Source organism: Ammodytes marinus (genome assembly GCF_949987685.1).
Source record: "Ammodytes marinus genome assembly, chromosome: 17".
Lineage (NCBI taxonomy): Eukaryota > Metazoa > Chordata > Actinopteri > Uranoscopiformes > Ammodytidae > Ammodytes > Ammodytes marinus.
Genome location: NC_137221.1, coordinates 22,552,696 through 22,566,516, shown reverse-complemented (window position 1 = coordinate 22,566,516; position 13,821 = coordinate 22,552,696). Strand labels below are relative to the sequence as shown.

Sequence of the window (13,821 nt, the reverse complement as noted above, 5' to 3'; positions counted from 1 at the left end):
TTGTATATATATTTTTTTGCAGCGTTAGAAAGGATCCTGTCAGTACACAGACTGTGTTCAAGGAGTGATTGATATCCCACTGAGGGAGTTCAGAATAGTAAACCTGAAGGAAACACTATGTTCAACAGGAACAAAGCGGTTAATGTTCCCAGCCAATTTATCTGTGCTGGATAATATTGTCTCACATTTACTGAGTGCTTTTAACCTTTTCGATCGGGATGTGCTAATAAAACGATACAGCAATATATCGGGATATTTATTTTCTGTATTGTATCGCATTTCCAAGAAACTCTGGCTTCAAACAGATTGTGAACGTCAACCTCCCCGTTTGTAGATGTTGCCGTACGGTTTGTTTTCAAATGGTCTGGTTTCGAATGTAATAATTTTGACTCAATTTGTCCACTGAATTATCAATAACATTGTCAAGTGGTGTTTTAAGACTACACAGATCGTACACATCAACTTGTATTTAGCGTAGACTTTTTCCATTTTCCAGTGAACTACGTGCAATATCGCAATATGCATTATATCGTGATGCGAATTGTATCTTGACGGCCTTGCCCTTGCTAATACCCAGCCCTACCTTTCTTAAGGTGATCCATTGTTGATCAGGACCAGTCTTTGTATTTATCATGTCCAGATGTCATCCTACAGACGGGTGTATTGTGATTCATCGTGACCCATGTATCATGACATATGATATATAGCATTGTATAGCGTTGTTTTTAGATTATCTATTGATGATCCTGACGATTCTTTGTGTTTCATGTCTAGATGTCAGCCTATGGACAACAGGGGCCTGGTGGCTACGGCCAGCAGAGTCAGGGCTACTACGGTCAGCACGGCCCTCCTACTCACCCCGGCCAGCAGCAGCAGCAGCAGCAGCAGCCTCCGTATTCTGGCCAACCCCAAGGTAGCTCTGGGACCTCCTACCCCCAGCAGCAGGGCCACCCTACGCAGCCTCCTGGCCAACACGGGCAGGCAGGACCCCCCTACCAACAATCCCAAGGTCCCCATGGCCCTGCTGCGGGCCAGCCTCCCTATAGCCAGTCCCCTCAGTCTCAACCAGGACAGCCTCCCTACACCCCTCCCCAGCAGCAGCCTCAGCAGCAGCAGGGACCAAGTCCTCAAAGTCAGCAGGGCCCTCAGAGCCAGCCGGGTTACCCACAAGCCACTGGACCGGGGCAGCCGCCACAGCAGCAAACCCGGCAGGAGCAAGGGCCCACACCACCACAACAACAACAGCAGCAGCAGCAGCAACAACAACAACAACAACAACAACAACAGCAACAGCAACAACCAGGAGGTCCTCCACCTCAGGCCCAGCAACCTCCTGGTCATGGTCAGCAGGGTCAGCAGGGTCAGCAGTCACCTTACTCCCAGACACCCCCTCTACAACAGCAACAACGGGAGCAACCGCCCCAGCAGCAACAGCAGTCACCATATCAGAGGTTCCCACCTCCTCCACAGGTAACTTTCCAACAACTCTGGTAGCACTCTTTAGCTATAATGCAATGTCCCTACTTGTATGCATTTAGATTTTCCATAAAATTCCATAAAAGCTACTCAAGGCACGGCACACTACATTTACCCAGCACAGTGCAGATCTGTTGTCTGTTTTGCTCCACATTGCAAACATTATTACTATTAACGTGTGGAATCTGTTGTAACATCTCCGTCTTGTCCCTCCAATCAGGAACTCTCCCAGGATTCCTTCAGCTCCCAGTCCAGCGCTCCACCTTCCAACCAGCCCATGGCTTCCAACAAGAGCAGTCAAGAAGACAGCATGCAGGGCCGGCCCTCCAGTCTGCCGGTGAGCATCTCACTTGTTTCTTTTTATTTTGTTGTAGCTGGGTCTCATTTCAATAGCCACCATACCCACCCACAGTTCGCCGTGTTGATATGTATTTTATAATCCACAGACCATGCCAAAAATCCCACCGCAGCAGGACAGACAGTAGTTTAAAAAAAAAAATCTGAAGTCAATTCCAGTAGTTGGTAATGACAGTCCCTTGTAGCTCTGTCCAGACAGGACAATATCTAGTCATCTTTTCAGAAGCTTTTATAGTCGAAGCAAATCAGGGGGCTGGCTTCTGAATTTGTAGACCTGTAGAATTTATTTGTCAAAATTCTGACAACCACCATGCAGCAGGAAATACACCTAGTGTCCTTCCAGGCTGTTAATGGATGCACATGCACTGACTGACTGGGACAGACCTTAGACCAGATCACGTGTTTGCCTGATCTGCACCCAGGGTCATTAAAAAGTATGTTGTTCTATGTATGTAGGCAAAACCGCTCATGCAAGCGGACTAAACTCCCCCGCCTGAACGCAACCTTAGGCTGTAGTGACTCACTGCCATGCCCAGTCCAAGTCCAAGTATAGTGAAAGGCCCACTAAATTACACAGTTGATAGGGTTGGAAATCATAGGGGACACCCACAATTTGGTTTTGATTCTTTTATGCCTCTGAGTCAATTCTTAGCCAAAAACAAATTCCCTTGATTTGAATAAATATAAAGGGTTCATAACTGATTAAGAGGCATCGCCCTACAGCAGTCGGTGTTACCCTATAGAAAGTAGGCACGGTCATAAACCAAGGTTTGGCAGTGGGACCAGTGCGATCTGAGTGAGGATAATAAATTGTTAGATCATTCTTGTAGTTTTTGTCCCAGTGTGCAAACGAGACTTGAATTCATCTGCATCAGTCTTCTCAGAGCAGGGTGAGGAACATTGATTGTATGCCTTTTCAGAGCTTATAACGACTGTGAATATTGCATGCTTTTTACTAGACAACACAGTCACTATTCATTACTTTGGCCACCGCTTGCTGTTGACATGCCTTTTTAAATGACTGGCATCTTTGGAAATACTGAAGTGTGCATATAAATTCATAATTCCACCTTATCCTAATGCCAACCCCCATTTGGCGCCGCCATGTTTTTTTTTTGGGCCCAGTATCTGTCCATAAATGAAAGTTATTGCTGATATTGGGGGATCTGTTCAATGTTAGAGAGGCAGTGGCAAGACGAGTAAAAACCTGCGTCTGTATTTTTTCGTCCTTTTTTTTAAATTCAGACCCCACCTCCGCTGCTGCCTCTGACCCCAACACACACACTATACCACAACAGCAGCAACAACTACAACAACAACAACAAGGTGATGACAAAAGAGTAAAGCGTTTTCAAGCAGTGCAGGTTTCTTTCCAACTTTCTTCTGAGAGAGCGAGAGAGAGAGAGAGAAAAAAAAAGAGAGAGATTCTGTAAGGGGCAACAAAAAAAACTTGCTAAGCCAGAGAAAGGATTGTTGAAGCAAATCTGGTGCCTGATAGCCCTGTGGCTAAGATAAAGGTGAGAGAAGCCCCCTCTTTTCCTCTCCCTACTTTCTCTCTCTCCCTCCCAATCTTCCCTGTTAAATAGGTGTCTAGCTGTAACACGTTGCAGTTTCCATGGCAGTGTTTATAGGTCAGACTGCGGAGCTAACCTCATTCTGGGCCTCGGGGAAGGAGAGTGAGAAATGAGATCATTAATGAGAGAGAATGAAAGTGAGAGAGCGGAGTCGGCGGCGGCGGAGCGGGAAGGGAAGGGGGGGGGGGGGGGTGTATGTGGGATTGAGGGAGTGCAAGCAAATAACTTGAAATAGTGTGAGTGATTGGTTGGAGTGGGAGATGCTGAGAGAGAGAGAGAGAGAGGGAGGAAGGGAGGGAGGGAGGGAGGGATGAGAGGCAACTCTGTCTATGCCAGTGGGGGATGCCCTCAGGATGTGTTTCCCTGCTCTTTTATTTATTTCTCTTATTTATTTATACATCTCTCGGCGAGGCTCAGCCATTGGCCGAGCGGGGGGGCCAGGGCCGGGGCTATTTTTATTTCTTTTCCCTCTGACTTTCTCGGGGATTCCCTTATCGGGGCTTTGTGATTGGCCCGTGTGAGAGAGCCATTCATCTGGCTACGGTAGAGAAGAGCTGATCCCCTCTCTCTACACCCCCCCCCCTCCCCTGCTGAGGGCACATGACACCGTGTGCAGATTACAGCACGCTGTCTGAGAGCATTCACAACAGCTGTGTTTACTCCTACAGGTGTTAGCAGTAGATATATGCATCCGTGGGAGCTTTTTTACCTTGGAAATAACTTAAGGTATATGTTCATACACAGCCTAGGCTCTGTAAACTGGTGTCCAAACAAAGGTAGTGTTAACAAAGGGCACCCACTGTAGCTAGCAACATGCCCATCCTTAGTGTATTTTGATAATCATCGAAATATACTAAATCTCACACATTGTCTCTCAAACACACTAGACCTTGGTCACTTTACCTAATATTTTGTGTGAAACAAATATATTAGTGCTGTCAAACGATTAAAATATTTAATCGCGATTAATCGCATTAATGTCATAGTTAACTCGCGATTAATCGCACATTTTTATCTATTCTAGCCTAAATGTCCCTTGATTTCTTTTTGTCCCATTATTTTTTCTCATTGTAATGCTCTTTTCACACCCATTCTCTACACCCTTGTAATTCAGTGTATTTCTCCTAAAATATCATAATTTCCAATTCAGTGCAAATAGACAACAATGTAGATGCAAATGAAAAGCTTTCTTTTCCGTTCTTTTTCCGCGTAGTCCCCGAGTCACACACGAAAGACTACTGAAGGTCGCGCAGCTGAGCTAGGAAGTGCCAGGTTCTGGTTTCTGCTTCAAAATCAAAATCAAAGTTGACTTGACGTTTAGCCGGTTTGCCAGTTAAATGATTTTAATGTGAAGTTACGCTGTAGGACATGTTGCGGTTGACTTAACAGTAACTTAATGGCGAGCCATATGAATAGTTTGTGGTGTTTCAGTTGTTCTAACATTACTAGTTGATGCAACAGCATGTGAAAAAACCACGTTTGCTAGGCCATGAAGAGCGTTAATCGCGCGATAAAAAAATTGACGCCGTTAAAATGGGTTTGCGTTAACGCCGTTAATAACGCATTAAACTGACAGCACTAAAATATATATATATATATATATATATATATATATATATATATATATATATATATATATATATATATTTTTTTTTAATTATCTTTATTTGGAGTCACATTTATATACACAGTTTACAATCATCATTGATGTTATATATACGCTGCTCCATCCTTTTTTTATATAGAAAAAGAACAAACGGAACAAGGGGTGTTATCAGTTTCAAAAAATAAAATCATAAATACAGCAGGGGTTAAAAAGAAAAACAAAACACACAAAAAAAACCCAAAGACAACAGAATCAGACAAAAAAAGGTCGTTTCTGGGAGATATATCTCTTTCACTTTTCTGCTGGAGCCTCACGGAGAACGTTATTCTCTCCATTCCAAATATATCATATCATATTATATCATACCATGAAACAAATATTTCATCAAAGAAAGGACAAAAATCTAATCTTTTTCTTTGTTAGTATCCTTTTAGTGAAAAAAAATCAAGCATTGTAAAGTACAAATCGCTTTTGACATTATTACTTTAAAAAAAAAAAAAAGTAGGGAGAAAGGTGTTATATAGTTCAAGGTGTTTTTTAATTTATATTTTTTATTTTACCAGCAAGCTTATTTTCTCACCAGAAAGCAAGTGTGTCACATTAAATAACTTATTGTGTAGCCTATTAGGTTGTCTCATTGTCTATCTTGTATTGTGTTATCACAGAGTAAAATGCACCTGACAGATTACAGATCTGCAGGTGTAACTTGATGGGGAAAAGGTGTTTATTTAGTGAGAACCAACAGGGATTTGTTCAGACGCATTAAGTTTAATCTGCCTCGGAACGTGTTTGAATCCCGATCCAACGGCTGAGGGGGTTAGCGCTGTTTAGCTACTTTTAGTAGCTCTAGTACAGAGCCAGCTAGACACCTTATCCACAGCACAGATGGGCCTGTTCGAGCCAGGTGCTAAACACCTAGCGTCTGTTAGGCCGTTGTTGAGGTGGGAATAAAGGCGCTCGGGAGGCTGGAAGGCACAGGTAGGAGAGAGAGAGAGCGAGCAACAGTCAGTTTGAGAAAGGGTTGTGGATAAGAGGTGGAGGAGGAAGTAAACAGCCAGCCATAGGGGAACTAGCTGAGCAGGTTGAGCTGGTTCATGGCTCCAGGACACACACATGCACAGAGTTAACAGTTGAGTGTCTGCCTCACTGCCTCGTCCCTGGATCTATTTTCTTCACGGAGATCTATTACCATTTGACAGTGTAGCCATGTAGCTGATGCCTGTCTAAAACGACCTACAGTGAGTACAGCACAGAAAGCAATACATCTGGAAAGTAATGTAGTCGTCTTTTTGGTTGTTAAATATCCCTGTGATGGTAATGATGTCATTTCTTAGAAAGAAAGCTAAAACAAGCAAAACATATATTTATTGACTTAATTTCGTAAAAAGATTGACTTGGTTTGTAATACATAACCATAGTTGCTGAATACAGGGGCTCTCCCAATATTACACGTGATTGACTTCATTCTTAATTATGCGTGAAACACAAAAGAAAATAACTGATTGTGTCACAGTGATGTCATCAGGGTGATCTCCGTGTGGGCACGAGACTTCAAATATTTAGTGCTAAAACTGGAGATGTGGAGTGTCAAAGATATGTGCATTTTAGAGACAGGGAAGGTCCAATGAAAGATGCATCATGGTAAATGTAGGATCTTGTTAAACTCATTTTAGGCATTATTAGGATGCCTCAGTGTCCACTGCTTCAATATTAACCATTCTGTTTAAAAAAAAAAAAAAAAAAATCTGTCCCTCACAAGTCACACAGGTGAATGAAAGTGCAATACTAAATCACTAGAGTACCCCTTTAATGAACAAGCTAGCTAATCACATTTAGTGCTAGGTGTAGTGTTTTGGCTTAGTGAGTCCAGTGTTGTTATTAAGGGAAGAAAAATGATAGTTGTAAAGCCAATGCAGAAATCCAAAGCTCCTCCATTGTGATGCAGGCTTTCATGCTCTCTGGAAGTGACACTTCCTCTCCATGTCAAGCCATGGGAAGGAGAACAACTTCCAGACCGCCACTTACTTCCCTCTCTCTCTCTCTCTCCCTCCCTCCTACCTTGCTCCCTTTCCCCACTCCTTCTGTTTTTTAATCTCCTTGTTCTCTCACTCCCACGCGTTGAGTCCAGCCTTTCACCAGCGTGGGGCTAATCCCAGTGGGTACCGCCCTCCAGGGTGAGATGCTCCTCTGTGCCCATGTGTCTGGAGAGGAGGGTCACATGCTGGTCACACACTCACGCTTGACTTTGTTTTTTTTCTGTCTTCCTCTTGCCTTTTCAACCGGGAGGCGTCATCTGGAGTGGTGTTATCTTGAAGGAAGGGCCGAGGGTTAAGGGTTAGGGTTTATTTTTAATTGTATACTTGTGTCAGGGATGAATGTTTGCCTATTAACAATAGTGTATTGGAGTAGGATCACTACTTTCATTCGGCTCTATGTGAAACTCACAACTTAAGGCGAGACACTGCAGGTGAATATGGTGCAGTTTATAACTGAAATTAAAATGTATTATTTTTTTGTATAATCATTCCTCAAATGTTTGAATTATATGCAATTAGTTATGCGTTCATTGGCTTTAAAATAAAAAAAGTCTAGTTATTGGAAAAAGCCAGAGTTGACAACATATAAGTGACTAAAGTTTTTAGGGAACAGATTTTGCATACAACCTTTATTCATTTATTAAAAAAACTATATGTAGAGGCCTTTTTTTAAGAATGTTTTTGAGAACAAAATAACAAAGTATCATAATTCAGACAATTCACAGCTCATGAAAATATCTTTCAGTAAAAAAAAAAAAAACTACAGAATAGTGCTAAGAATGATTATGAAAAGTTTAGTTGATTTATGTACTTTAGAAGTTGGGAATTTGTATTGTATCGAGGAAACAAAAAACTTATGTTGAGATAATGGCCGTTACAGAGGATTGTATAGCAGTAATATATGGACAGACTAGGACTTTGGTCACATTAATACCTACATTTGCATTAGAAATAGCCAAAAATCTCAAGTGTCTCACGTTTAAGTATAATTTGCTGTTGATACGAGGGGAAGAGTTGTTATTCTACTAGTGAAAGACATTACATTCTCCTATCTTCTACCAGATGACTATTGTTTTGTTCATTTGCCTTCATCATCTGGAGGTGTTGTTCTCCCACCTTTTTTTAAAAATGTATCACTACATCACTGCCTTTAAGGGACCTCACCCCATGCTTACTTCAGTCTTCTCTGGTGCATTTTGCAAAGCACAGGGACCACCCACCCCACACACACACAAACAACCCCCCTCCTCCTTTTAATGACCTTTTAATGTTATGTGCCAAGCCTCCTGATCTAGAACTGAGGGATCTTCCAGTCTTGGTACTGATCAACTCTTGAGTCCCCCCCCCCCTCTCCCCTCCCGTTCTCAGCCTGCTCAGCCCAGCCCAGCTCTGCTCTGCTCCTGCAGCTAAGCTTGTTTTTGCGACATAGCTCTGGAGCAATCAGCCTGACAAGGCCGGCCCACTTTTTTTTTTCTCTCTGCCTCTCCTCTCCTCTCTCTTCTCCTCTTCTACCGAGCCCAACCCCCTCCTTTGCCGTTCTCAATATTACACTCTTGTTTTTTCGCTGCATTTCTCTCTCCTTTTTTCTTTTTATAAATATATTTTCCACTCTCTCTGCCTCTCTCTCGTTCCTCTTTCGATCTAAATTCTCGTTTTCTTTTTCCCTTCCCTTCCCTGCGCCCTCCCCTTCCCTTTCTCTCTCTATCTCTCTCCCCTCTCGGTAAATCAGCTTTCATAACGCTGTGCAGCGCAGCCTTGTTTTGCGAAGGCTCTGACGCCGACGGCATTCAGATTCCGGGGCCGGTTTCCTGTTGCTATTCTGGGGCCCGTTTGCTTCCTGTGCGGACATGTCTTATTCAGATTCCAGGGCGCCTCTCGCTCACTCGCTCTCACCCACCTCCCTCCCTCCCTCCCTCACTCCCTCCTAGCTCGTCTGTTTCTCTCTCCCCTTCTCCCTCTCGCTCTCACCATTCTTTCTATCCCCTCTATGTGATTTTTAATTAATGTACTTGAGAAAATTCAATCTGCTGACAGAGTGTGTTGTTTTGCATTTGCTTCAGTGAATTTCTTTCTTTCCCAGCCCCGCTCAAAAACCCCTAGCCCTGTTTTTTTTCGCTCTTGTGAGATCGCTCGCACGCTTGACACACGCACGCAAGCACGCACGCACGCACACACATTTGCAAACACACTCTCTCCTATGCCCCTCCCCTCCCCTCTCTCTGCCTCCTCCATTTGTGCTGGGCTGAGCTAGTTTTGCAGCACAAAGACTGTGGCTGACTGCAGCACTGTGCTCTCTCTACTAGCTCTCGCTGGAACACGCTGCCCAAGCCTGGATGGATAAAAGTGGCCTACACAGTGACATTAACTCTCCCAATATGAAGGCACCTGTATATTATTTTTTTCTCCCCCCCCCCCCAATCTCTCCTCAGTTAATTCACTGGTGTCAGTTGCTTTGGTAGCGCCCTCTAGACACGCTGTGTGTGTGTGTGTGTGTGATTGGCAGTAGAAGGGGAGGGGCCTCGTCGCTGCTCTAGAGAAGTAGGCAGACTGGCTGTAGGGGGTCTGGAGCCTCCCTCCCCCCTAACTGTAACCCCCCCTCTCTCGCACTCCGTATCCCAGCAGCCCCTCACCTCAGGCTGGGCAGCTGCATGCCTCACTTGGGCATCTGTGCGCTAGCCCTGGGACTCCCGCTACTATTGTGATCATCTACAAAAGGGCCCCCCCACGCACACACCATCTCCCCATTATTCACAGCAATCAGGACCCCCCCCCCCCCCATACACACACACACACACACACACACACACACACACACACTCTTCCTCCCCTTCATCTACTCTGTGTTAGCTCCACGCAGACTGCTACTGCAGTGTTTGTGTGCCTTTGCGACCCCCCCCACCCCCCCCTACCCCCCACAGAGAAGCTCAATTAGGCAAATGTGCAGCGTTTAAAAAAGCACTCCCTACTCATTGATTAAGATTCATAGTTGGCCTTTATTTTCTTTTTAGCCCGTATCACACAGGAATGTTGCACAGTATTGATCAGCGTCGGAGGAAATTGCATCTCTACTGCCTTAGACCCTTTTTCTCATTTCTGCTGTTTCACCCTTTCATCTTGGACTTTTTGTTCCGTCCGTGTTATGATCCTTCCCACGTGGCTGCTGGTGTAATTGTGATCTCTGGGGAGCTGGAGGGAGCTCGTCAGAGGAGGCAGTAGACTTTGTGTCTGTGGGGCACTGAAACTCAGGAGCAGATATCTAACCCACCCTGGTAGGCTGCTGCATTGTGTCACCATACTGCCCACGTTTGTCCTTTCCCTACATTCTGGAGTAATGCTACCGAAATGAACAGAACTCAATCCTCTGTGTTTTTTGATCCGTCTGCTCAACTATCTATACCACGGTGTGTATTGGTTAAGAGTGGCATGGTGCACCTATAGCTTGCTCCTACTATGTATAGTATCCTTTGCTGTATGTGAAACCCTGTAATGGCTGCTGCTGTATGAGGCAGGGGCCTGCTTTGCCTTGCCTTGCCTTCTCCTCTCCTTTCTCCAGTACTTCCCTCATAGTGGGATGGGAGTGCCCCCTTATGGTTGAGCTCAGCCCTGCAAACCTGGTGCTGGGGCCGGAGCTGCCTCTCTCCGAGCCTTCAGTGGACTTCACACAAGCTCCTCGCGGCTCACCACGGCCCCCGGGACGCAGGCCGGACCTTCTGAAGGGAGGTGGCCTCCTGTCTGTCCTCTAGTCCAACACCTGGACATTTAACGCTGTCACACTCACTGTATCGCAGTGTGGAGTCATTACAGGTGGTTAAATAGAAAAAGACAGGCTAAGATTTCTCTGGTCTGAACGCCTGTGGTCTATCTGTCACCTGTGCGTACAGATAGAGGCTCCTTCCGATCGTGGCCTGGAGACGATAGCGCTTCTGGGCTCAGCTCAAGTCAAGCCAGCACGTTCCAGGGCTGAGCTCAGGAGAAAGAGAAAGCTCCTCTTAGAGAAAGGCACGGCGACAATTTCACTTGATCTCGAAGCTTAAAAGAGAAGCGATGACTTTTCCCATGACCCCGTTTGGATATGAAAAGCCCACTTTGCCATCAGTGAATGGTAAAAGGCGCGGAGCTGGAGTGTTCTCACCGACAAGGTCGTTCGGCACATAAACATCAACATCAGCGAGGAAAAAGACAGCGAAAGAAGTTCAAGGTTTAACTGTTTTGTGTGTCCACTTTCTCTCTCTCTTTCTCGCTCTCTCCGTGAGTATGTGTGTGTGTATCCCAGGCCTCCTCAGCGCAGAAGGCCTGGAGGCTGAGTGTGTAATTAAAGCGCTGGCTGAGCAGGGGGGAGGGGGGTAGGGAGGTTGTGGTGGGGAGACACGGCTTTGGTGCGTCTGCGTTTCCTGTAACAATGACGGGCTGCTTCTTTTGTAGTAGCTGACTGCACCGTGACCTGGCAGGCACGCAGGGAGGCCGCCCGAGAGAGAGAGACAGAGACACAGAGAGAGAGAGACGGAGAGAGAGAGAGACACACAGAGAGAGAGAGAGAGAGAGAGAAGCAGTAGGGGGGAGGGACTGTGTCGACTCTAATGTGTCAACCACGTGGATCACAGTAACCATGGCAGCCCTTGAGATGCAGTTATTCCCTCCCCTATCTCTCCACAACCCCCCTTCCTTTTAAGGGCGCACTCACACTAGGCAATCTGTACTGAGCCCAAGCAAGCTTTACGCCTAAAGTCTAGTTTGTTTGACCTGTGTGAATACCTCTGTACACTTCCTTGGCCCTGGCCCAGTTGGAAGAGGTGTCCTTACACGGTATAAACACTCATGTATGAGCACTAGCATCGTAAAGGGCGGTACTGCCGTCTGTTGTTAAATCCCTATTCCAGTCGATGGCGGCAAATAAAAGAGGTTTGTGTTGGTCTGATGCAAAGGTGGAATTTTTGCTGCAGATTTGGCTGGGGTGAAAATCTTTTCTAAAATCTAACCATAGCCTCTATATAACGTGCTCAGGCCCGGTTGGACCCGGAGCAGGCCAGTGTGAGTGCCTTGGCCTTAGTCTGTCCTCCTCAGCTATCACCTCACCACAGAGGAGAATGTGTGCAGACTGAGTGAGCCCAGCTTTTTCTTTTTTTTTCTCCCCCCACATGTATATTGTGTTTAGCATCTGGAGGCCTGAGAACAAGGAAGCCAGCCAACAACCAAGGCGGCTGGTCGGTGAAAACCCCGCGGTCTGAGAATGACAGAGGGAGAGTGGGTCAGGGAGAGTGTGTGACTCAGGGATGAACTCTGCCCCCCCTAATACACAGTTACACACACACACACACACACACACACACACACACACACACACACACACACACACACACACACACACACACACACACACACACACACACACACACACACACACACACACACCTCCTTTACCAGATCTAGTTACACTACTGGCCAGGGTCACACAATCCAGATCTGTTTCATTATCTCAGGGCCGCTATGCTCTCGTCCTTCCCTTCTTCTTCTCCTTCTTCTTCTTCTTCTCTCACTTTCTGTTTCTCACAACCTCAAAAAAAAAATGGGCTGCCTTGGCAGACTAATGGCTGTGGTCGCGCTTGATTGATTCAGTGAAGTAATCTGCAAATGGAATACATTAGGACGGCAGAGAGAGAGAGGAGAGCAGAGCAGATGAGTCAGAGACAGCACACTCACAGGAGCCCAGGAGAAACATAGGAATAATGGGGGGGAATGGTACAGACTTTCTCTGCCATTATCCACATTCACCAGCAATAATAACATTAGAATGATGATTATTATTAAAGGATTTTCATTGGAAGTTTCAACTCCAAGTTTCAATTTTTTGTTCACTCCAAACCTTACCAACTCTGTTCTGCAGTCTCTCTCTCTGCTGTGCTCTGAAGTTCCATGTTAGGCAGTGCTGGGTAAAAAACACAAAATGGCTGCCATAGAGAGGAGCTTGGAGCTCCACAGAAAAAGAGGCTGCAGCTCTCTCTGCTTCTCTCCCACTACACAGCTCACATCTTCCCCCACTTCCCCCCCCCCAACCCCCCCCCCCCCCCCCTGCATGCTGAAGAATGGCATCTCATCGTATGTTCCTCACGTTATTCACTGTTATAGTAGTCACATGTGACACTGCTGTAGCCTTCCCTACCGAGCTCATATGGCCTCTGTACTCCACCTCAGTCCAACCCCACTGTCCCTCAACTCCTCCTCTAGCCTGGTCCCTGTCCTCTTCATCATTTGCTTTTCTAATAAGGAGCGTGTTGAATAGCAGAGGCACAGCAGCAGCAGCAGCATCAGTATCACCAGCCCCTCCTCCCCCTCTCCCTCCTTCCTCTCCTCTCTTTCCTCTCGCTGTCCGGCTTGTGCAGTCAGCAGAACAGGCTGGTGCTGTGCAGTATCGAGCTGGGAAAAATCAATGACTGCAGAGTGCAAGTAGGCTGGAGCTTTCTCTGTGTGTGTGTGTGTGTGTGTGTGTGTGTGTGTGTGTGTGTGTGTGTCTCGCTGTCAGTTATTCACAGAGGAGCTAAGCCTCTATGCTGCATAGATGCTAGTATGGTTTTCCTTACTTATGCATTGTTAATGAGCATTAAAATGTTTTGATGAGAATTAGTCCCAAGAAATGGAATGTATTTGTTATTGTTGGTTTAGTGTTGAATTGTACACACTTGTTTGGCGATTATCAAAAGCTACTCTTTAAAAAAAAATACCTCACTGTGAGAAAACCACCCAATTACCATATACAAAAATTAATAATAAATAAACA

General features: G+C 45.6%; 1 protein-coding gene across 8 annotated transcripts in view; it reads left to right on the top strand.

The window, feature by feature from the left end:
- arid1ab (AT-rich interactive domain 1Ab) overlaps positions 1-13,821 on the top strand; it is a 62,156-nt gene that overhangs the window by 28,997 nt on the left and 19,338 nt on the right. For 5 of the 8 annotated variants that reach the window (XM_080045426.1, XM_080045430.1, XM_080045425.1 and 2 more), the window contains 3 exons: positions 775-1,470; positions 1,697-1,813; positions 3,079-3,159. In XM_080045426.1, the coding sequence (XP_079901552.1) occupies positions 775-1,470; positions 1,697-1,813; positions 3,079-3,159 (894 nt within the window). The remainder of the gene's footprint in view (positions 1-774; positions 1,471-1,696; positions 1,814-3,078; positions 3,160-13,821) is intronic. The other 3 variants (XM_080045429.1, XM_080045428.1, XM_080045427.1) reach the window with 1 other exon arrangement.